The following is a 25,257-nucleotide window of genomic DNA, read 5'->3' as shown; positions in this document are numbered from 1 at the left end:
AAAAATACAGGATTTTACTGCAAAGCATAGTTAACTACCATACAACTACAGAGATTTACAGCACAGAACAAAGCCATTCGGCCACAGTGTCTGTGCCGGCTCTCAAGAGCAATCCTTACCCTAGTGGAAAACAATTTGAATGTGCAGATGGTAGCAGATATATTGGATAGATAATGCATCATAATAATGTAATGTCCAGGGCCTGGAAGTTTTCCTTGACTCCTATTCTGTGAGGGTACCTAATAGTAGCGCTATCCTCTGTCCCATCAATTCCATTCCCTCTGTCTTCAACATTCTCCTGTCCAAATAATAATTCTATAATTGCCTCCTCGGGGAATGTCAACTCTTTCAGCACTACTGCTCTGCCAGATAATGCCCTACTCCCAATTTGTCCGAATGCCAGTTCAGCCTTGGAATGTACCCACAGTGAAAATTCAGACAGGGTGATTTGACCACTTGAAAAATTATTACTGCAGTGCATTAACTCTACCATCAATATCAGCTTAATCTGCTATACGATTAGCATTTTTCTTGCTATTCACAAGTAATCTTTGATGACATTTATGTGTTATTACAGCTTGCTGGCAGACTACATTGACAAGAACAACTTCCCATATTGAGCATATATGTGATGAGGTCCTCCTGTACAACGCTAACAATGCTGCACCTTTGCACTTCTGTTCAAGTCATCGAGTTTCTTCAGAACCTCCTGGAGTGCGTTTCCAGTCTCAGGAACTGCATGGACTAGTGAAGATACTCTAGTGTAGTGTTGGGAGTGAGTTGCATTGACTGATTTGCCATCCTTCAGATGAATTTCTAAACCAGCTCTTATCTGCCTGTTCTTTAGGCAAACATTAAAGATGGCATGCTTCCTTTGGTTTCATTCACTTCATGACTGTTAAAGTAGCTGCCGAACTTCCCTACAAAAAACAGTCACTACACTTGACAGTAATTTCTTCTGAAGCATTTTGACCCAATTTGATCTGATAAGGTACTATAAAAATACATTTGTTTTTCTTATGCTGATTCGGAAGGTTAATTCCCTTAAAATTTCAAGTCTCCTCAATATAGGAGGTGGATTTCCTCCGAAAACCAAGAAGGTTCTCTTGATGTTTTAGTAATGTCTCCATAGGAACTATCTGCAGTTCTTGTCAGACATGTATGTTCTGAATCTGGCATAGCAAACTCACAGCTTCACTGCTAGTTTACCATCTTCGGACCACTTAAACCTTGAATTAATAATAATAATAATCCTTGCATTTGATTTAGTGACTCATCATGTCATTGAGTTGTCTCAATGCCCTTCATGAAATATATTGCAAAGTGAATTGACTGTGTATTGTGTGGGCGAAACGTGGCAGCCAATTGCACACAACCAAAATTAGTTTGTTAAATGTCCTTAATTAGTGTGAAAACCAGTTCATCGCTGGACCACTCAGTGGCAACCAGCAGGGCATATCACATGAGGCTCCATCCTCCTTGGGCAGAGGCAAGCAAGGTCCCTTTGGAGCTGAGCTGGCTCCAAGGTGATGTGCTTGGTAATGGAATGTCGGAATTGAGCCAACCCTCTGTGGCAGTCTCTGTAGTTTGGTTCTTTACCAAGCAAATCAACAACACATCACAACAACTGCCCTCCACGCAGGGTAGCGTCTCAGAGCGCTTACTGACAGACCAGCCAGCCTGGCCCATCAGCAGGACATGGGAGTAGTCGAGTGCGAGCAGGGATTCTTCGTACTCAGCTCCTGATAACCAAGCAAAAGCCTTGCCAGTATGTTCTACAAAAAGCCATGATCAGCACCGCATTGGAGTGTCAACTTGGACTATGTGATTCCAAGTCCCACGTGGGGCTTGAACTCACAATCTTCTGACTCAGAGGCGAGTGCTACCACTGAGCCAAGCTGACACACTGTGCAAAGGCAGCTAGCAGGGCATATCCGATTAGTGCAGCCTTCGGAAGTACAATTGTGATAATGTACCCACCATTGGTGATCGGGCCTTTAGCTTCTCTGCCCCCACCCTCTAGAACTCTATCTTGGAATCCCTCCGGCTCGCCCCCTCTCTTGCCTCCTTCAAGACCCATCTCATGACTTTCCTCTTTGATCGTGCTTTGGCCAGCCTCCCACCTTCCCTCTTCAACCTTCTTGATTCCTCCCCCAGCTCGGGTGCAAACCCTTAACTGTCCAGCACCTTGGAACTTCCTTCCGACTTGAAGGGCACGATATGAATGTGATTTTTTTGTGGTTGTAAGAATGTTTTCACATGAGTAGAATCTGCCCCCCTAGTCTGCCTCCTTGTGAATTCTTAACAATGTTTAACCTTCATACTGATCGTGCTGCACTACAAACCGTGCTCTGAAAAAGGCATTTCAACATTAATATTTTCAAAAAGAGATTTTAAAAAGGCAGTGTTTGGAAAAATGTTTTTTTTCTTTGGGGAGGAACAACAGCCAAGAAACAAAGCCTCTGTGTCATTTTCATCACAGATTCATGGCTTGAAGTTTTAAAAAAAACGTTAAAAATGTCCCCATTCAAAGCTTCAAAAGGGGGCAGTGAGTTCAGTGGAATTCACACCCACCGCATTGGTACTAGATGGGTTAGTTTCGCTCTGCTCCTGAAACCACCTCCGTCAAATAGTTTCAAAATCCCAGCTGCAGTCCAATTCGTGCTGTCTGAAACTCTGCTTAAACTGCACGTTCTGCAAAGAATTGCTGCCAAACTCACTGTGTCTTGCTGCCAATCGTGCAGCATAAACGCAACATAAGTTAGGCTGAGGGAAGCATTTGTATCTTGAGACTTTTAAAAAAAGGCCTGAGCAGTTTCTGAGCTTTAAACCTGCTCTATGAGTATACACAGAAGGTATCATTAAGGAAATAATAGGTTCCTGGGGCAGGGGCTTACTTTCCCTACTGTTTCGTAAAGGAAAATATTCCTGCAATGTAAACTATTCCTTATTTTTCCTCCACCTTCCTCTGTTGAGACTTTCTCCTGATTTTCATGCGTTCAAATGAAAAGTTATTTGCCCCACAATATGGTTGGAGCCGGAGACAAATTTATTCATGATAAAGGGTGTGCAGTGCAATTCAATGGAATGAAAGTTTGTATGATAATAAATTTTTTAAAGTTGACTGGTACATTGAAAACACATTCATTAAGATTGATTTTGTGATGGCTGAAATCCCTCTTTATTTCAACACTGCTGGTGTACGAATAGTAAAATGATCTGGTTTAGATTTGGATAAAAGGAACTATTACGGGTGAAGTTGATTATTCTAATAAATTAGGTTGTCATTGCCACACATCTCATATGATAAACATTACACATCTGTGAAGATTAAAACACCACAAGATTAATCACAGTTCTGTTTCAGACTCGAGGTGAAAGGTTCCATGGTAAGTGAATGCATTAATCATTAAAACAAAGTTGCCCTTGTTTGACGAATCATGTGGACAGATATTGATCTGTATTATATACATACATTTCACTGTTTTCAAACTTATTGGGAGCAGACATTATATTTAAATGCCTTTTCTGCTGCACATAAGTATGTCCACGTAAAAGATGACTTCAAATATCAGATATCAAATGAATGCAACATCTCTTTCATAGACACACATATATATACACACATGTGCACACACCCACACAACACACACAGCTTTTTACTAGGCATGAAATAACAAAACCAAATTATCTATCCAGGCTAATAAAAACAAACTAGAAATGATTAAAATAGTTTCTTCAAAAAAATCATCATTCCCTACTTAGAAATACCAAACAAATGACAATAATAAATATTCCTTTTCAAAATTAAATTGGGACAAGTATTCGCACATTTGTCTCACAATGTCTCACAGCAACAAGGCAGAGGATCAAGAAATCAGCAGGGAGGGAAGATCAAACTTTCATTCTACAATTGCCATAACATTGCTGCCAAGATATCTAAAATATGAAGTGGTCTTACTACCTTTACCTCCTTAACTTCCCCGAGAATCACCATTGCAACACAAACAAATACCAAGCGATAATGCCAAAAGGAGTCTCATTTATACGCTTTGCATTGCAACGGCAGTGCATACCCCATTGGGAGTGTCTGAATCCTTTTTGTTTACTCTGGAACCAGCCTGACCGACTGGTAAATGTAAACAAACTGTTTACAAAACATTGTGATGTTTACTGGTGTTGTAAAGCAATAATCTTGCAATCCTGTCTATTGCCACATTTATTATGCATTCATATTTGTGGTCGTGATACTGAGGAGTTACCAATTATAGGTATGTTGGCGCAGGAAAATCCCGAGCAAAAGTTAAGTGCTTTCTACAAGGAGATAGGGAAAATCTTTGGGGGATTCATTTTTGAAGCACTCTTGTGCGCCTCCTAGCATCAGTGTCCCAGAAGGGATTTCACAGTAGGCCAGTGCACTGGGAAAAAGGTGGGGAAGAGTGGAGGGAACTTCAGATGACAAAGAAATACCTCAAAAAAAAATTCAACTGTCATTTTCTAAAATAAAATTCTGGAAGAAAGTTCATAAACACTGTTTTCACGGCAACGCGAGGCACAACTGGGGAAGAGTGCACTTTTGTAACATTTGACTTAACATTTGTAGTTAAGACTCATTAACCAATCTTGCATGAAGTTGCTAAAGGCTGATTTGGCAGAGGCATCCAAGAATTCATTTTAAAATTTGGAATTACTTTTAATTCACTCACTTGTGACCAATCTCATGTGCAATTGTGAATGCTGAACCCAAGCCAATGTCTTCATTGATGCTGCAGCTTCGCTCGGGCTCGCACATTCCAGCCACAGAGGCCAAGCCTGAATAAACAGAGAGGACACACAGAGGGTCAAGCCAAGGTGTTTCAGTCTTAAATACTCGTGTTGTAAATGCTTAGATTCTTTTTTATATAGCCTTCGTACACAGAAGGAATAATTGGCACAAGGTTAAGTTTATAGTTATTTGCAAATTCACTGGAGGGAATTGCACTTTACAGGCCAGACATTAATTTTTTTTGAGCTCCAGCCAGCGCTGGAAAACGTCTAGACTAGGGGTTAGATTTATAAATTTACTTCTGGTAACTTGGGACCACCTGAAACTTGAGCCCAAAGAGGGAATTAAAAACAACATTTCTATTTTTCAACTATTCTTACCCAGCAAAAAAGTAAAAGGTATGTTGGTCAGGCAGATTTTTTTTGGGGGTTGAACAGTAAGTTGTTTATACTATACCAAGTAATTGAAACAGGTAAGTGTTATCCTAACTGTTAAAATTCTGTTGCAAGCAGCTTTCTTGTGTGAATAGATTAAGAAAAAAATACCTAAAGTACCTAGAGGAAATCAAAAATGAATCTTTTAATTTACGCATATGCCATTCATTTTTTCTCTGCAGTGAATAACGCCTAAGAAATGTTGATGATTAAAAAAATATTTTATTGGAACACATAGCCAGGTTATTCTTTTCCATTTGCTCAATATTACGAATTCACTCGTGGGCAATGTTCTAATTGTTTAATTTAGCAAACTTATCTCTGTTCACTTATAAATCAATCCAATCATAAATAACATTAGATTGTAAACATGAAATTATCTACGCAATAAAATTGCATTGCAATTATTTAGAAGCTCATCAAATTTATCATATTCAGTGAAGTATAGCACTTTGTCCACATACATCAATAAATTCACTATGTTGAGCAAATGGAGCAAACTAACCCACACAATATCTGAATATGATTTGTCTTTTAAACAAAGGTATAAGCTGCAATGCAGTGCTAGCTTCATTACATACAGTGTGACCCTGTTAGAACACGCCTTTGTTCAGAATGGGTTCGCTCCTAGCTCAGGTCTACTGTGAACTTATGTTTTACCGGAAGCACAGAAGCTCCGCAATGTCATTTCATGTGGGCCCTGCATGTGTGCTATGCGCAGGAAGTGACATTAGTAATGCTTTTGTGCATAACTTGACACGCAGGCTCATCATGCACATGAAGTGACATCAGTGGCAGCTGACACACTGGAAGTGGGACGACAGCCACATTTTTTGCACTCCCATTATAACACAGTGTCCAACTTTTTTTGACCAGAGACACCACATGATAACTGTGCTCTGTACATGACAAGTGTATAAACTTACGACTGAACTGTACGCAACATGAAGTATCCATCAGCAGTTTGTGAGCACTGGTAGAAACAGAAGCTCACTTGCAATTGTATATCAAATTACGTGTAATAAATACAGAATATTAGTTTTGTGGCAATGGATTGCAAAGTTCGAACACAATTGAGTGGATCGGATGATATTGTAAACTGTGACAATGAAACTCAAGTGTTTTTTCAACCGTATCTGAACCCCAGATTGAGTTACAGTGCATAATTGACTTCTGCACTACTTTAAATAATACATGGTAACTGCGTTAGTTTATGTTAGTTTTGCACCTCAGAAAAATCACACTGCTATACAGTCCACCATATATACGGTGCCGTGTCTGCCAAAAAGGTGGTGAAGGCAGTTGTGTCTCATGACAGGACGAGAGCATATCACAAGAAAGCAATGGTGGTGATGCTGGGTATGTTACTGGAAAATAAAGTAGTCATAAAGATGTTCGCATCGCTCTCTAAATTAAAAAAATGGAATCAACTTTACTGTTTTTGGTGAAGCAGCCTGGTTGCCATAAAGATAAATAACTGATCGTTGAGAAGCAAGAGAAGGAGGATAATGTTTCACCTAATTTAAACCTTAAGGGTAATTTAAAAATAATAATAAAAACTGTTTTTATCTTTTCAGGTCAAGGAAAACCGACTGGCATCAAAGTGAAAGGTTAATGGGTCAATAACAACTACTGGAAAACATTCATTAGGGCCTCAGCAGTAAAACTTACCCAGAGTTCCACAAGGCTTGTTTTTATAGGTGCAGATGTCATATCTAAGAAGAGAGGGGAAAAAAAAGTTTTGAAGAATTCAGTAGCAAATAAAATAGTGTTTGATTTTATATAGCTGTTCCATTAACGTAGTATAGTTAATACTTGCAGACGATGATCAGCCCGTCTACTATGTTGCCAGCTAGTTTTGGCATTTTCAGCACTCCAGTGTAAACCACATAAGCAGCACGCTTACAGGTCCTGGCGTACAGCCAGCAGGAGCCCTGCCAAATAGAACATTTAAACTTGATCTTTGTAGTCACAAACTCAGTAAAAGGAAAATGGTTTGCCATGTTGAGGTGAAGAGAAGCAGTATGTCTCGAGACACAGCCATGGTAAACAGTTCTCAAGCTTTTAGAAACAGAAGAGGATTTGAGCTTTAAAAAGGCTCAGATTAATGTATTTACAGCTTATATCAATGACTTGTTTAGCCGATGCACAATCGGATTCATCATACAGACAGATAATCTACCCAATCAAACTTTGGCCAATCGTTCACATGTCAGGTTAATAATGCTGAAAACAGTGGGAGTGATATTTTCGGGGTGATTATCAGCTAATCAGTAAATGAACCAACCTTGATGGTGTGAACTTAAAACCGGATTTTCGACTTATATATTCACACCACCAAGTAAGTGCTTCACTTTTCTCCCAAATTCACTGAATCAGTGCAAAACCTTGGCATTTAATTCAACCCTCGGCTCTCTTTCCTGTCATTTTTCTTACCGCTTTTCTGCATCTTCGTCCCATGCCCATATCCATCTCTATCTCATTCCCACAGCTGCCAAAATCCTCATTCACACCTTCATCATTTTCACTCAACTTTTCAAATGTCCTCCTTGCCAGCTTTCCCAGCTCCATCATCCACAAGCTTCAGCACATCCAAAACTCAACCTTATTCACACAAAACCTCATGTCCAATGATCCCACCTCGCCAGGTTCCACGGTTCCCCATCTCCAAATGGATTAACTTCAAATTCTCCATCCTCATTTACAAATCCCGTCACACACTCACTTCTGATTTTCCCCAACCTCATTCTTCTGCTCACTCCTCCCCTCGGCAAACTCAAGCTTACTCAGCAATCCCACCCCATCTACTGCATCATTTTAGCGAAGTCTTCAGCCACTATGTCCCTATCCATCCATCTCACTCCTTCTCTACCTGTCTCCAAAACCCACCGGAAAACCTACCTATTTCTTCGACTGAGCCTACAGTTAACTTGCTCCTCTCCAATCCCTGCACAGTGTTCACCATCATCTTCATAAAATGTTCCAAGATGTTACACTATGTGTTATTGCTTACTAGGTAGGTTTCTCTTTTTTTCTTCAGTTGTATCTTCCATGTACCAATAGTTTCATAATTAAGTATTAGCCCTAACATTTGACATACCTAAGAAAATTAATTAAGGTTTAATCTCCCAGGTTTTCTTTACAAAGTCTTCATGCATCGCTGACCCTTCTGGTATGATGTTATAACTGCTATTGTATTATTTGTCCTTTTAAGTGCAACACACATTTCCATAGAACCATAGAAATTTACAGCCCAGAAGACCATTCAGTCCATCATGTGCTGGCTCATTTAAGAGCAATCCTTTCAGTCCTAATCTTTTCCGCATACCCCCAAAGTTGATTCCTTTTTAGGTATTTATCTAGTTCACTTTGACTACCTACAAAAAACTATCCTGGTGAATACTAAGCATGGAAATAATCCACTTTCATAGAAACCAGTCGGGTGGAGGGGGGGGGATAGGGGAATAAGGAAATGAGGGAATAATTTTGCCAGAGGGAGATAGAATTTAGCCATTATTTGGGAGAGTAATTTTAGCTGGATATTGTCTTATACTACATGAGATACAGTTTTATCATGAGGCTTGCATCCTAAACTATCACAAGGTTGTCTTATACTTCATGAGATACAGTTTTATAATGAGGCTTGCATCCTAAACTATCACAAGGTTATAAGCTTGGGGACCCTAGAGTGTGTGTTGGATTTACTGCTGGAGTTTAACTAGTTAAAACCGCATTGATTGCTGCATAGCTGTCTGGCAAGCATCTTGTTATCTAACACCACACTAGCAGCCACTTTGGCTTGCTTGGTTAAAAGGAGCTGAGCGTGAAGATTCCCTGCTCCTCGTGATTAATCTGCTCTCTCCGCATCCTACTGATGAGTCAGGCTGGCTGGTCTGTTATCAGCCTTGCCCTGGAACACTGTAGGCCTGCCTGGCTTAAGAACTGAATGACTGAGACTATCACAAAGGATTGACCTGATTGCGGTATTCTATGGCTAAGCACATTATCTTGAAGCCATCTCAGATGAAAATTTCCACTTGTAGGTGGCATTCATATATGGAATTCCCAAGTCTGATTTGGATGCTCTTAAGCATGGCGATGGGTTTCCTCAAGAGTCAGACACCCCAAAAAAAGTCCTACGAGAGATCCAATTAGGACATTGCTAATCCCAGTTTTCAGAAGACAGAAAAAGTTCACTATCTCCACATGACATAAGCATGCAGGTGTTAAAGCGGTGATGACAGAAACACTTTAGTTAATGCACCAGAAGTGATATGTCTGAAAATAAGTACTTTCAATGCAATTTAGGCATATCAAATGCTGTGACCACAGTACTAAGGATAATCAGTTTCGTAGATATTGTTTGTGTTTTAGTACAAGGCTGCCATCTTGAATTTGCTTAGATGGCAGAGATCAAGAATGGGTAGATACATCGAGTGCTGTAGCTATGATAAACTATTGGAATCAGAATGTATCTGATCAATCCTATTTAATAGCATGTGCATAGTTGTTGACTTGACTCAAAAGAGTCAAATTGGGACGTTGCTACTAACTGCAGCAGAAAAACCCACTACATTTCAAGAGCCTATTATTAAATACTGTGCATTATATATTAAATAGCCCAGATATACTATCATAATAATAATGAATGATCCTTACATTTGGTATAGGACCTTTCACAGCAAGAGGACATCCCAAAGTGCTTCACAGAATATATTTAAAGTGCAGTGTGTTTTGTAAGTGAATGCGACAGCTAATTTGCGCTCAGTAATGTCCCACAAACAGCCAGTAACCAATTTTTTTTAATGGCTCAAACATCAAGCAATGACTCGAATATCAAATCTTATTGCTCTTCAATGGTTACTAAAGAGCTCTTAGGTAACATCCTGCACAAACATCAGCCAAAGGGAATAGGATGAAACTTGGCTGCAGTCAGCATTGGCACACAGGTGAAAGCAGGTCTGTTAGTTGGCTCCTTTTTTCTGGCTTCTCACTGACTATTTTTCTGCCTGAAACCCTAGTAAGCAGGTGGATGCTCTGGAAAGGACAAAGACTGACTGTTTGGGGCCTGAAGGAGAATATCAGTGGTCTGTTTTTAAAATTAATTCTGACCAACTGTTCAAGGACTGGGCTGCCTTTTTCTTGGTCTCTGTTAAGAGTTCTGAACCTGATAGCCAAATGGGTCTTATCTTTATAGAGATATAAACCTCTATATTGATAGAGGTATCTTTATCTTTAAATGGGTCTTACCTTTCCATCAATTTGAATTTACAAAAACACTGAAGTCTGGATTCGCTATCATGTCATTTCCAATTCTAAAAAGTGTCTTAAAGCACTTTTTGATAGTACCTCTTTTTATCCAGGTGGTGTATTGAGGGTATTGAAGTTAAGTGTTTTTCATCTGATTTTAAACAATGATCAGCTGTAGGCGGCAGGTGTTGAAATGTTTACTACTGCATTATAAGTATAATAATGACAAACTATCTTTCTAAAGGTTGTGTACATTACATTCATTATGGTGGAAGAGCAAACCCAACAGATCCTGCAATTTATAATTTTATTTTTGTTAATAATGCAGCAAAATCTGTTTCAGTTCATTGACATACCTTTAAACCCGTGTAATTTTAATATCTATATTTGAAAATCATAAATGATAACTCTACAAATCAAATAGTCACACAGCACTTTAAAATTCTCAAAGTGGATATTTTAAAATCTGGACTATTGAAAACTAAACATTCTGGTTCACATAATAATAAATAATAATCCTTGCCTTTGATATAGTACCTTATCGCATCTTCGAGAAGTCTCAAAGCACTTTACAGGATATACTGTAAAGTGAATTGACTATATATTTTGTGAACGAAACGCACACAAAATATGTACAGCCTGATGTGGTTCCAAAATAGACTACAAAAACCAACCCAATTCTTTCTTAGTGAGAAGTTTACTAAGCGCTCAGGAACCAAACAATTTGGATAGGAATACAGGAAAAGACTATTGTGGTCTCTGGCCAATTCCAAAGTAGATCTAAATTAATTCATTTAATAAATAATTGATCTCTCAATTCAACTCCATCTCTCAAATATCTCACTCAATTGTTTTGACCCAGAGGATGAAAAGTGAACCTCTTTGACAAATAATTCTAGTGAATAGAGAAATAGTTCTTTTTTTAATAGGGATCCTTCCCTTTGCTTTATGCACACTCTGTTAGCCCTATTTCATAGCATTTCCTCACCTTCGGTTGCCAGAAGGCAAGGAAACGAGAGGGAATAGCACTGATTTGCAATCCGGCCAAACTAACAACCGAGTACATTTATAAAGTGTCTTTCACGTGAAAGAATGTCTCATAGCACTTTACAATATAAATGGTGGGCATCGAGCAGGGAAATAAAAAAATTAAGATATTGACTAAAGGAACACTCAAAGAGATATGTTCTTGGGAGAATCTGGAACATCACAGACCACTGTAGTGAAATGGAATGCATAATCTACTACGTATAAAGTAACGGGAGATGAGATATCATTACAGTGATAAGGCGCTTTATCAAATTCAAGGATTGTTACTATTACTAAGGGCTATGAGTAAAGTGGAGGTGAGCAGCAAATAACCTCTGCCCTCCACAATGGGTATGAACGGTGAAGAATAAAGTTGAAGTTAGATGCCGAAAGACATGCAGCAGCAGAGAGGTGTCCTTTATAGAAGTGGATTTGCAGTTATTGATGGTGCATGTTCAAAAGACTTTGCTCTGATGAACAATTTGTTTCCAGTTGAACAAAGTATAGTATGAATCCGATCACGAAATCCCAAGTAAAATAGTTTCTGCTCGCGTGAATGCCATAAGCTGATGAAATCATGAGTACGAAAATAAAATGTTTGCTTTGTGTTATAAAATCTACAGGGGTGAAAAATGGGATGTTATGTATGTATCACTGCTGTTAACTATCGCATCGCTGAATATTGTGGTCCACAACAAATGTTTGGGCGTGAGCCCGCCCCCACCTCACCCACCCCCAACTTTAACACATATGTTTGGCCCCAAATCGGCCAAAGCTCTCCACTGCCACCAACTACCACTGTTGTTTCCACCTGTGGAGCTCAGTATATTGCCAAACTCTAATTCAGTGATAATTATCACATCACACACCACAATTTTTCTTCCCACACATTTTTTTGGAGGTTGAAATGAATGTGTAAAACTGATACAGCGCAGACTCTAGCTATATTTCTTCAATTCTGAACCCTCTCCAACAGGGTTTATGAGCTCACAACATGGATATTCCACTCAGTTATATTGTCGACACATTTTGTAACATACACTTCTCCCACTTCTCCATGCAAGCTGAAATTAACCTCCAAGTCACTGGCAAGTCATGCTTCAGGTAGACACCACAGATCTGAGTGAAAGATGCCACTACTGAAGATTAAGTCAGAAAGATTACATTTAAAACAGTGATGTTGTCAAAAGGAGACATCTTCTCATGAAGAAGGGTACTCACTCTCTTTATAAGTTGGGTCCTTTGTTATTGTGATCTGCCGAATAAATAACTGATCTCGCTCAATAAGGGCACTTTTATTTTGGACATTCTTAATATAAGAATAACTCATGTGCATCATTGTAATATATAATTTCATAAAGACATAGCTGCCATCAAAGGAAGATAAACACATCCAGCACATGTAACATTTGTCAAATCCTTACATTGGACAAAAGCAAAGGATTAATTCACTTTTAAAATGAAACATTCCCTCCTCATTAGTATTTTAGTTTGCAGGTTTGAGAACATCTTTAGACCTCCAAACTCACTGGATATGCTGGGGTAAAGGCCCATGTTGGAGATCCATGGGTTTCAAACCCAGAGCCTTACAGACTCACCATCCAGTGTACAACCTTCAAGTTAAATGGGATGATAACGTTTCAAAAGAAAACAAAGAACAGCAGAAAATTATAATAATTAGATAATTATTTGGGGAGGACAAGTTTTCAGAGCTATGGGGAGAGTGCGGGGGAGTGGGATTGAATTGGATAGCTCTTTTCAAAAAGCTGGCTTAGACACTATGGGCCGCATGGTCTCCTTCTGTGCTGTATAATTCTATGATTCTATGAATAATACTTGCATTTGGTATAGTAACTTCTACGTCGGGAGGATGTCTCAAAGTGCTTCACAGCTTTTACTGTAAATTGTGGTGACTGTATTTGTAGAATACAGCAGCTCATTCGCATACAACAATGTCCCACAAACAGCTATGAAGTCAATGACCAACTATAATTGGGGGACCATTGTCCAGGACACCAGGAGAAACTCCATTCTCTTTTCAAACAGTGCCATGTGATCTTCAACATCTACCTGAACAGGCAGACAGGATCTCAATTTAATATCTCATCTGAGAAACAGCGCCTCCAATAATACAGCTCAGCGTTTTGGGATGTCGTCCCGACGTGAAAGGCGCTCTATAAGTGTAATTTTTTGTTGTTGTACAGAACTCCCCAGTACTGCACTAAAATGTCAGCCTAGACGATGAAAGTTGAAAGTTCCAACGCAGAGCTTGAATCCACAACCTTCTGAATTGAGGCAAGACTGCTATCAACTGAGCCAGACTCACACTATCCCATAAAGTCACTTGAATAAGAATCTACATACATAAAATCACTGAATGTTTAATCAACAGAGATTCATGAAGTGATAAGTTATGTTTATTCAACAATCTTTTTATACTTAAATGCAAACATTTAAAAAATGCAGCGATTACTGGAACAGGTTCCTATAAAAGTTTGATTATCCAACATCAAGCTTTATATATTAATAGCAAAACAAGAGTGAATTATTGATAAACTGAAGAGGAAATACATCTAAATATTAAAAATACATTATTAATATTTTATTGATAACTTACTGTATGGCCACCTCATTTCTGTAGTTATTCTTGCCTCAGGAATCATTACAGCAGTTGGTTGTCTGCCTAGTACAGCGCAGCATTTAAGCAGGCTCATTGACTACAGAGCTTGGGATATTTAGAGTATCCAAACAAAGATGATGTAAATAAGATTAGAGTAAGGCCAAACACAAAAGAGAAATACTGAATATTGATATTCATCCTTAGATAAGTTGATAGGAAAACTCTTGGGTGATGGATCCTTTCTTGGCTGAAAATCCAGGATTCTGGCAATGCAATAGCCTTTGTAGTTCTAAGGTAGAATTTCAAGTTCCTAGCATCCAGAAGCTCTGCAGACGATATGACCACTGGAATCTGGATATTCTCCTGTTCCACAGATGATAATGGCATATTGCCAGAAGTAAATTCACACGCTTAATGTTTACATTGTTTTTCATTACTGCTGGTACCCACACACCAGATTAAAATATTTCACATATTATCCCTGTGGGGTTTCCACTAGAAACCCTACCATGGCAATGATATGGAGAGTACAGAAATGCCACGCAGGCAGTAAGTGGGAGAGGAGAGGTGGTTCACCAAGGTAGCTCAGTTGGCTGAGACTTAAGACTGGAAAGGTCCTAGCAAAAATCTCTGTGGAATCATTCAGCCCTTCATCCTTTCAAACTTAGCAAAGTAAGCACCATATATATAATATATATATATACATAATACACACACATTATATACTCTCAAGACACTTCTTGTCAAAGAAAAATGAAATATTCTATGAACGTAATAATCTTCGAAGGATTTCAACGATTATATTCCGTGGACCATTAAACAATGCAGGAAATAACCTAAATATTACAATATGATAATAATAATGTGGTCACTCAATCCACAACTGTTTGAGAGACACTGTTGTGCACAATTGGCTGCTGCGTTTCACCCACAAAACACATGGTCACTACACTTTACAGTATATTCTGTGAAGTGCTTTGAGATGTCTCAATGACGTGATAAGGCACTATATCAAATGCAAGGATTATTATATCTCAAAAATCCTTCTGAGGAGCCTTAATTCTGTAAGTCGAAGCTTAACAGGTATGGTGGTCCAAGCTGGACAAGAATTGTAATTACTAGAATGTAAAGACAGTAGCCCTAGATGGAGTGTACCACCCGCATTAGCCTACATTCGCAAACAACCGAAGAGTCCATCTATGCGAGCCATGGATCACTACAATCAGACTTGGGCCCTAGAACATCACTGGACAGAGAATTCTTCTTAAACTCTCCTGTTTCCCCCCCAAAATATAATTTGAAACTGTGGCTGGAGTCTTTTCCACTAGAAATTAAGGGACGAGTTGATAATACCTCCAATGAATTACCTTCTTCAACACTTCAAAGGGAATACTTTCTGCCAGCGTTAATGGCATTAGCAAAATTGTATAACCCGTTGGTGGCTATTAACAACATGTTATAAAGGTGCTACACCTGCAACTGAAATAAACCAGGCAACCCCCAAGCCAAAGCCAAAGTTGAATCGGCAGGAATTTTATTGCAACAATTCTAGGAGTTAAAGTTGCCTATACTTAGTATTTCTTGTTTGCATTAGGGGTTTCTTTACTAGTTTTATATTACTGAAATGAATAGTTTTTATTACACTGTTAGAATAATAGGGGTGGTTCTCCACTGGTCAGTAAATTTACAGACCTTGGCAGACGAGAATGCTTTACTCTCTACTGGTCGGTAAATTTACGGACCTTGGCAATGCATGGTAATATGTGAAAATCCCATTATAAGGTCACACAGCCAAGATCTATAAATTTACCGACCAGCAGAAATGTTGACGCCTGCCAAGGTCTGTAAATTTACTGATCTTCAGTGAATCGTCCCAAATGTGTCACAAAAGCCTAAAGAAGTATTTTCGGAATCTTGTTTGAAGGACTTCATAGAGCGTAAATCGAAATTCAGAAATATTCAACTCGCTAGCATTTCTGTCCTCCAATACTTTATACTGATCCGACCTCATCCAGACATTCATGATCATTTTCAACAGAAATAAAGCGAACATTTATTTTCAACAAATTTAATATTTGCATAGCAACTATCATGATCAAATCTTATTTGCTGAATATATTGGTTTTGTTATGACGTTAGAAAAACATGAAATTGGATTAAGCTTAAATAAAGAGGCCATGGTTCTGCCAAATATTTGGTGTGGTCCAGTACATTGTTTCCACTTTTTCCCACATAGTGTTGAGAGGTGCTGTGCAGATGACATGATGTAATTCAAATGAATCCAGCTGTTGCATGAATGAATAATTCAAGAGCATTTATAGATAACCAGCTCAATTTAAAACTCCAAATTAAACCCACCCTCAGAGCAGAGATGGAAAATCATTTTAGATACTTTTATTGGACATGAAACAAACCCCAGAAAGGCAACACTGAAACCATTTCATCTCAATATTGGACCTGAATCTCCTCTCTGTCGGTGGTAGCAAAAATATAGCCTTGCATAAATGCAGGGGAGGAAATATCAGGAGAGCACACTAAGAAATGATTCCTTAAGTCTTGAAATTTCTACACTCTTAAAAATTAAGGAGTAACAAGTGCAAAATTCCAGAACTATTTTTCTCCAAGCCAGATCTACACTTGGTCAAACCTGGCGTTAGTGAGTTAACAAAGGAAGATGTTAATGTATCATCACAGCAAGTTTTTGGGGGTCAGCTGGGTGTCTGACATGCGGAAACCCATCAGCACGCTTAAGAGTATCCAAACCAAGCTGAGATTTCCATGCATCCCACCAACATGTGGATATCCCAGAGATAGATTGTTGGAATGGAATGCGCACTCTCTCCCTGGAGGGACCATCCTGCTTACCTAATTGAAGTGGATAGCGCAAAGGAGTTTTCTAACTGAGAGCATGTGGTATTAGCAGGCATTTGGAAATCAGAAACTGCAATGCATAGCACTACATTTACACACAACCATATCCCGTGAAAGCAAAATCTTTGCATATATCTGTACCTTTGTAATCAATCATGTTGGGACGTCTGCCTGACATGAAAGGCGCTATACAAATGTAATTTTGTTGTTGTTATGATATTATATGGTTTTCCACAGCCCAAAGAACATCAAAAGTATGTTGGCATTTCAAATGTGTGCGTATGAGATATATTACATGAAATTTGTTTATTATGTAAATAGCTGTAAAAGATGTAGGCCTATCTTATAATGGTAGTACCAAGAGTCAAGAGTGCAAGTGGCCCCTATGGGAATCAAGTACGCAGTGAAACAACAACAACAAAATCACATATGTACTGTGCCTTTCACGGCTTACATCCTGGGGAGCAGGGGTTACTGCGAATTGGGTAAGGTCACTGCTCACTAAAATGGCTTAGTGCCTACCAGCCAGCCCTATTTAGGGAGTTCACCTAAATGGCACCTCACCTAACACCTGTACTAGAACTCTGGGTTAGAGATGGTGAGGCCAGATTTGTCCAATTCATCAACCTTAAGGAATTTTCAGGAAAGTGTAAACCAGAAGCCCCTGCTTCTATGGCGTATCTGCATGTTTCTGGGAAGGGCAAGCTGTCAGAGAAAGGCAGGGTTAGATTGGGATGTTAGGCTTTACCTGAATGGACTCATGTTTACAACTGGGCCAAAAATGAGGAACTGGATTGTGGACAGCATTGAGAGACATCTGGATGCAGTACCTGGTGCAAACAAAGTCATTTGATGCTATCATCTAGCCATCAGATCTCAAAAGGTTCAGGTTCAGATCCTGGTTCTGTATGGGAAAGAAACTTGTGTATTTGACTCATTTAAAGCCATTTGTTATGACATGGGTGGTACATGTACTCATCTGGAATTTGAGCTGGCCAAGATCCTCAACTTGCCTTTGCAGTCTCTTTATCATCGAAATGCAAGGACTCCTCTCCAAGGCATGGTCTCCTTTGTCACCAGGAATGTTAATCTCTTGGGTGTAAGAAGTGTGAGATTGTCCTTTCCCAAGTGGAGATCCATGTTTGTGCCCTTTAGGAAAGGTGAGTTTTCATGGGTACCAGGTAATTGAGGCTGTGGAACCATATATGGTGTCCAAACTTTGATTAGTAACTACTTGCAGTAGAAGTCAGGGAATGCTCAGCTAACCATCTGGGTAATAATATTCCATAAGAATGTAATGCCCTGGCTTGTTACATCCATGTTCATTCCTCAGAAGATGCAAATACTGAATGCCAAAGGACCCTGAAGCCTTGCTCAATGGCCATATATGACAGTTTTCTGACTGACCATTGTTCCTTATTGCAGACTGGAATATGTCAGGCATGGAAGTTCAAAGGTAGAGCAAATCTCTTCGTTAGAGCTTCTATTTGCTTCCTTTCTGATGTTTACCAATTACATGGGATTGGGTTCAGAGTGGAATAGCAGTTAATTACATTGTTGTGAATGGTTTGGTACACCTTACACTATCCAACTGCATTGTTTGGTGTCACTGGAAAACTTCAGACCACTGGTCGGTTATTTTCTGCCCCCCAAAGAGGATTTACCTGCTGAATACGAATAGACAAACAAGAGAGAAAAACCCACGTTCTCCAATTTTAGGAATCAGAGTAGACTAATCAAAGATAGACGTTTCAGAGGTGACTCAGCATCTAAATTTTAGAAGTCACTTAGACCACCATATCAAGAGCATGGAGCAGAAAGGTTTAGCCAGAATGTCTCAAGCCTCAATATTGGGTGGGAAGTAGTAAGAGACAAAAAAAATGAGTTCTGTAACACTGCCAATATACCTCGCTATAATTTGGGATTGACATTGAATAAAGAAGGAGGAACAACAGTGTGCCAAGCAGGAAATGATGGCCATTGATCGTAAGGTTCCCAATGGCTGGCTAAATGGAAAACAGAGGCAAAAAAAACAACTTGGGAGAGGAGGAATGGCATTGGGAAAAAAAGCCAGCAAAAGTTGAGTCCAAGCTTCCTATGCCTGGTTCAGATGGTAGCACTCTCACCTCTGAATCACAAGGCGGTGGGTTCCTATGTCAAGACCCTTTGAGCTCACGGTCTAAGATGACCCTCCAGTGCAGTGGTGGGGATGCACTGGTTTGTTGGAAGTGCCATCTTTGGATGAGATTTTAAATTAAGGCCTGTTTCGGTGGATATTAAAAATCCCACTATTTGAAAAGAGAATGGAGTTTCTCCCAGTATTCTTATCAATAAGCCCTACATGGGACTTGGAACCTATATCATCCATACTGACACCTAATGCAGTGCTGGGGGAGAGGCTGCATTGTCAGAGGTGCTATCTTTTGGTCCAGACATTAAACTGAGATCCTGTCTGCCTGTGCAGGTGGACTTTAAAGATCCCAACGCACGAAATGCAAGAGAAAGGAATTTTTATCCCACTAGTTATTATAATAATCCCCCAGATAAAATTGGTCATTTACTTCATGAATGCTTGTGGAACTTTGCTGTGTACGAAATACAATCACTATACTTTACAGTAAATATAATTCACATTTATTCATGGGAGGACATCTCAAAGTGCTTCACAGTTTTGGATTAGCTGGGGCAGTTGGGCGGGAAAAGATGACCAAAAGCACCCTCAAACAGGTATGTATTGAGATGTGCCTTGAAAGGAATTATAATAATAATCCTTGCATTTGCTTTAGCACTTTTCACGTCTTCTAGATGTCTCAAAGCGCTTCACAGAACAGACCGTAAAGTGAATTGACCGTATATTTTGGGCGAATTCCAGGTAAATCCCATGACGTATTTTTTAAGATGTCCTCCCGACGTAAAAGGCAGTATATAAGTGCAAAGATTATTATTTATTATTACAACTAAGAAAAACAATGATGTGACTTGATGCCATAAGCACTTACAAAGCTAAATATAATATAAATATAATAATCATTTTTTTAAAAATTATGTTTCAGAGAATTCTTATTTAATTCTCTTTTATGTCCTGTTGTGATTTTCTCATCCATCAACAAATTCTGATGTCACAACTTTGCTGTTGCCCCTATTGCTTTCAAACATTATGAACTCCACTGCAACTCCATGTGCGCACATGACCAATAGGCTTACTCAAGTATTTAACAAACATGAGACACATATATTATTAAATGTGCCCCTCCCCCACCCCCACACACACAATTTGTTGCTACAATTACATTAATGCAAGCTAAATTGCAACTACCTTTAATGAATATTTGGTACTCGTGCAAATTTGTTAGTGCTACTTCGTAAAATTCACTTAGCAGACCTTATGACCATTTTTAATGAACCCATAAATTGCATGTCATTGTTTATTTCTGTATGGACACCAGCATCTCAGGGCAGGAAGGCTTGAGGGGTGGAGTCTGTGCCTTCTTAAGGAGTAGATGTCGCCCCCATCTCTATCCTCCCACCCCCCTTGTCCTCCATCTCTCTTGACTCCATTCCCATTTCACTCCCATTTCGGGTGCAAACCGTTCACTGTCTAGCATCTTAGGATGTTGTCCCCTCCCCTCGAGATTAAATTTGAGTCTCCATGTTTCCATATCTGCCTGGCTCAGTCACACTTGAAATCCTGCACGATTTTTAGTGTTGCTAGCTAATGTTTGTATGGAGTAATATATATGAGAAATTAAAGACACAATTACCAAAATGTAGTAATAATCCCTCAGAAAAAAATAATAAAATTGGTCACTTTAATCCACGACTGTTGGTGGAACAATTGCTGTGCGCAATTGTCTGCCGCATTTCGCCCACAAAATATACATTCAATTCACTTTACAGTATATTCTGTGAAACGCTTTGAGACGTCTAGAAGACGTGAAAAGTGCTATATCAAATGCAAGGATTATTATCATTATTATTAAAATGCATAATTTTACATAACTCAGCTTTTTAAACCTCCTAAAATAAGAATATCGCTGGGAGGAATTCCAATTGCAAATGACTTCCCATTCCCCTATATCACACTTGGTGGCTTCGTACCTTTCCCTGAGACTGTACTTTAGCTGGAATGTGTTTTTTTTGTCAGACACACATGAAAATCCATCACAGTTCTTAACAGTATGCCAACCAGACTGAGACTTCCACTTGTGCATGCTGCCCTCACATAGATACTGCAATGTTACTGGGCCATATAAACTGAGAATGTCCCATCTCAGCCAGGGAGATGGTAGTCCTACAATTGGCTACGTGCATGCGCAGTGATGGGGGTTCACAGTGCAACTGCATCACAAGTAAAGTCGTGCTTTCATGAAGGGTGTTAAGTCAGGGTTGCACTGTACTTCGTAGCCCCCTTAATGTAAGGTTGCAGAAATGGATTTTGGGAGGGAACAGGATTAGGCACAGCTGTAAGTTCCTCTGCAGTCAAACATCCTGCTGATAGTCATTTTCTGGGCTAATATATGAAGAATGTCCACTATGTCAAGGGTTCAAAGGATCCTTGGCACCAAAGAACCATAACACAGCATGATTCAGGACCTTCACCAGGAAACGGGAAAAGAGAGAAAATGAAACGTGTATCAGAAACAGCCGAAAGAATCATTTTCAAAATTGTGCTTTAAATATTTTAGGATTTTACAAAAGATTGAAAAGTCTTCCATTTGTTTTCATTTTGTTTTGCAGTAATTTATAATTTTAATCCTTGTAAACAGGAATAAGAAATGTACATTGAGATTCAGAAGCCTCTTGTATTATCTTTTAATTCTGAAACTTATCAAGGACTCATAATAATTTGTGCCAATTTGACTTTTTTATCTTGTATTTCTATAATTCAGTTTGTAAATGTGATAACTATATCCTAGTAATTCATGGTATTAAAGACCTTGCAGTACAGAAAGAGCTAATTTTGTCCTTCGAGCATGGACTTGTGCTGATTCCTTCACTGGAGCTAACTACTCCAAATCACAATTTCCTGTCGTTTCTCCACACCCTTTTTTACGTTGTGTATCCATTTATTCAAAATTAAATTTTAAGACACAATTTTGAGGAGGTGAAACACAACTGTTCATTTATGCACATTTTGCCCACAAAATATACAGTCAATTCACTTTACAGTATACTCTGTGAAGTGCTTGGAGATGTCTTAATGACGTGAAAAGATGCTATATCCATTGCAAGGATTAATATCATTAATGCAATTTTAAAATTATATTTATGATGAATTAATGTTTACAATGTTTTAATTAAGCATTCCAAAAACATAAACTACATTGCAGGGCAGGGTCTGAAACCAATATCAGAAGGCACCCAGAGTAATTCCATTCACCACATAGCAAAAGATTCAACAATGTCTTGAGACATCAAAATGTTTTATTAATGGTGATAATTCTTGAATTTCTTTAGACCATGAGACCTGTTTTCTCTAATATTGCAACTTCGCATACAAACTCATGAACCATGGATTAATGGCTTAGGGGAAATGTGCAGGTTTCTCCATGCCCTCTATCAAATCTTGTTTGCTTCTTTAGCTCAATGACATTAGACCTATATTTCTGCAAGCCTTTGATTTTTACATAAACTAAAATCAAGGACGAGAAGCAGGTAAACTAAATGACACATCTTCGGACTTTACACTTTAGTCACCACACTCTTCCATCAGTGACTGGTTTTGATATTGCCATCAAAAAATCATATCCACTCCAAACCTAAATCTAAATATCCAAGAAAGCTACCATTTTTCACCTATCCACTCACTTCTTCCTTTTATGACACCTTTCTCCTAAGATATGGTTCCACAGGTGTCCTCCAGCTCCTCATCCATTATTTATATGCAAGCCTTAAAAGTGAGTGTGTTGGCAGGGTATTTGACAACAGTACCTTCAATGCATGCGTTTAATGTGTTCAATTTCAATTTAATTGGCTATTCGGAACGCATTTTGCCATGTTGGAATAAAACTGCAGCTCTCTAAACAAGTTCTCACATCTGCACTCAGGATCCTACTTCTTATATATCCTCCTTATAGAAACCCTATCAATAAATGCTAAACATAGACAACTCTTGGGGTGGTCGCCTGCCAAAGTAATTCATATTTTCACAGCATGACGGGGAACAGTTCCAGTATTCTTATTCCTCTGTAAATAATTTTACCCTAGTTATGTTTTTTTTAAAAATAACACAGTTCAGTTTACTGCTCAGTTTAATAACCACAGGGTATTGACGTTTTTGTTGCCATGTCTAGTTATATTATTTGACCAAGAATCTCATTGCAAGCAAGGAACAGGAAGATTTCTTAGCCTGCTCTGATTGATAAACTTTCATTGGCCTTTATAATAATAATAATCCTTGCATTTGATATAGTGCTTTTCACGTCGGGAGGACGTCCCAAAACGCTTCACAGAACACACTGTAAAGTGAATTGACTGTATATTTGTGGGCGAACGCGGCAGCCAATTGCGCACAGCAATGTCCCACAAACAGTCGTAGATTGAAAATGACCAATTTATTATTGTTTTGGGTTTTGGAGGGATTATTAGGCGTGTGGAGTATCTACACAGTTTGTGCAAACCTTTTCTCCCTTCTCCTCAAGAAGTCAGTGACTTGTGCTGGGAAATAGTACTCTAGTACCTCAACAACAACAACAAATTACATTTGTATAGCGCCATGTATGTCAGGAGGACATCCTCGATCAAGTAACTATTCTTTCTTCATCTGCGGGCCCAAAAAATGAATGTCAGTAGGTTATTCACAATATCTTTTCAATCAATTAAAATGCCTTCCTACTTGAAAACTTCATAATTTTTCTTTAGTTTTGTAATTCTCGTCATTAATTTTAAAGGCTAGATATGTGTATGATCTATAATAGACAGCAACCAAATAGGTTTCACAATGTCTAAAAGAACCAAAAAGTGTTAATCTATGATGCTTAATGCACATCAGGTAAGAGCACATCAGGCTCCATTGTGACTGAACCATAGTTGAAGGCTACTTATAGTGACTGTCGAGGCTCACATACGAATAATGATCACTTGAACAATACAATACAATAATACGGGTAAGTCTTGAGACAGACCTTGAACCAGACGAGAGAGGGAGCAGGTCAGTGACTAAAAGTCAGATTTTGAGCAAAGTTCCAAAAGTCATCTCCTGCCCATGGAAATGTATCAACATAGAAGTCAAGAAGAGTGAACACACCTTCTGGAGCAGTGAGAAAATGAAGCAAGAGACAAGAATACGATGCGCAAAACAATGCCGTTTCGTCCACAAAATATACAGTCAATTCAGTTTACAGTATATTCTGTATGTGTCTCGAAGACATAATGTATCCACATAGTGATATGGTGATAAGGTGCTGTATCAAATACAAGGATTATTATTATAAGCATACGCCCAACACTTCTCCAAAATGTGCTGTTCTTTCTTTGAATTAAATATAACAAGACACAAATACTTGAGAAGCTTTATCAAAAGGCAAATATATATATTTATATATATATATATATGTTATATAACTTCAAATGTCACAACCTTCTGTGCCAAAGACCAAACGGGGAACCAACATTCACCCTGTGAGTTTTAAATCTCAACCTGCCACTATGATTTAGCGCCACAATTTGGCAAACTGTTCAAAGAATGAGAAGTACAGACTGACACTCCAGGAAGCTGCGTGGTTCTTTTTTCATCCACATTTTAGATAAATGTCACCTGACAAGACTTTCAAGTAACCATAATAAGACAAAACACATACATTAAAGGGTGTTTCACCATGAGTACACTTTTTGAAACCAACTGTTGAAAATAATTATTCAACTCGTAGTCTCTTTTTGTTACTACTTCAGTTGATTTGCGAATATATATATAGGGGTGAAATTTGCAGTGTTTCAGAATTTTTTTAACGCAAAGACTATGTTATTATAATCAGCATATTTCACCTCATTTTTCAGTACCGCAAAGGTAAGCTTGGAGTCCAGTAGGACTCCAACACACATTCTGGGGTCCCCAAGCTTTGGCTCTTGTCAACCTGCGCCTAATCATTTCTGGAATTACGTAAGCAAGATGCATCCCTCCAGGGAGAGAGTGCGCATTCTGTTCCCACAAATACCTCTGGAATTTCCGTGTATAGGTGGGGTGCGTGGAATTCTCAATTTGGTTTGGATACTCTTAAGAGTGATGAGTTTCCGCATGTGTCTGACACCCGGGTGACCGAAACAAAATCTGATGTAAGATGTTCTTAAAA

General features: G+C 38.8%; 1 protein-coding gene across 1 annotated transcript in view; it reads right to left on the bottom strand.

Annotated features, from left to right (window-relative positions):
- The window catches only part of LOC103177792 (A disintegrin and metalloproteinase with thrombospondin motifs 6-like), a 78,764-nt gene that overhangs the window by 15,238 nt on the left and 38,269 nt on the right, over positions 1-25,257 (bottom strand). The window contains exons 7-8 of the mRNA XM_042331771.1: positions 6,871-6,914; positions 4,707-4,812 (exon numbers count right to left, since the gene is read on the bottom strand). Coding sequence (XP_042187705.1) covers positions 4,707-4,812; positions 6,871-6,914 — 150 coding nt within the window. The remainder of the gene's footprint in view (positions 1-4,706; positions 4,813-6,870; positions 6,915-25,257) is intronic.

This window comes from Callorhinchus milii, unplaced genomic scaffold (assembly GCF_018977255.1).
Source record: "Callorhinchus milii isolate IMCB2004 unplaced genomic scaffold, IMCB_Cmil_1.0 Scaffold1, whole genome shotgun sequence".
NCBI lineage: Eukaryota > Metazoa > Chordata > Chondrichthyes > Chimaeriformes > Callorhinchidae > Callorhinchus > Callorhinchus milii.
This window is presented reverse-complemented; position numbering and strand designations above follow the sequence as displayed.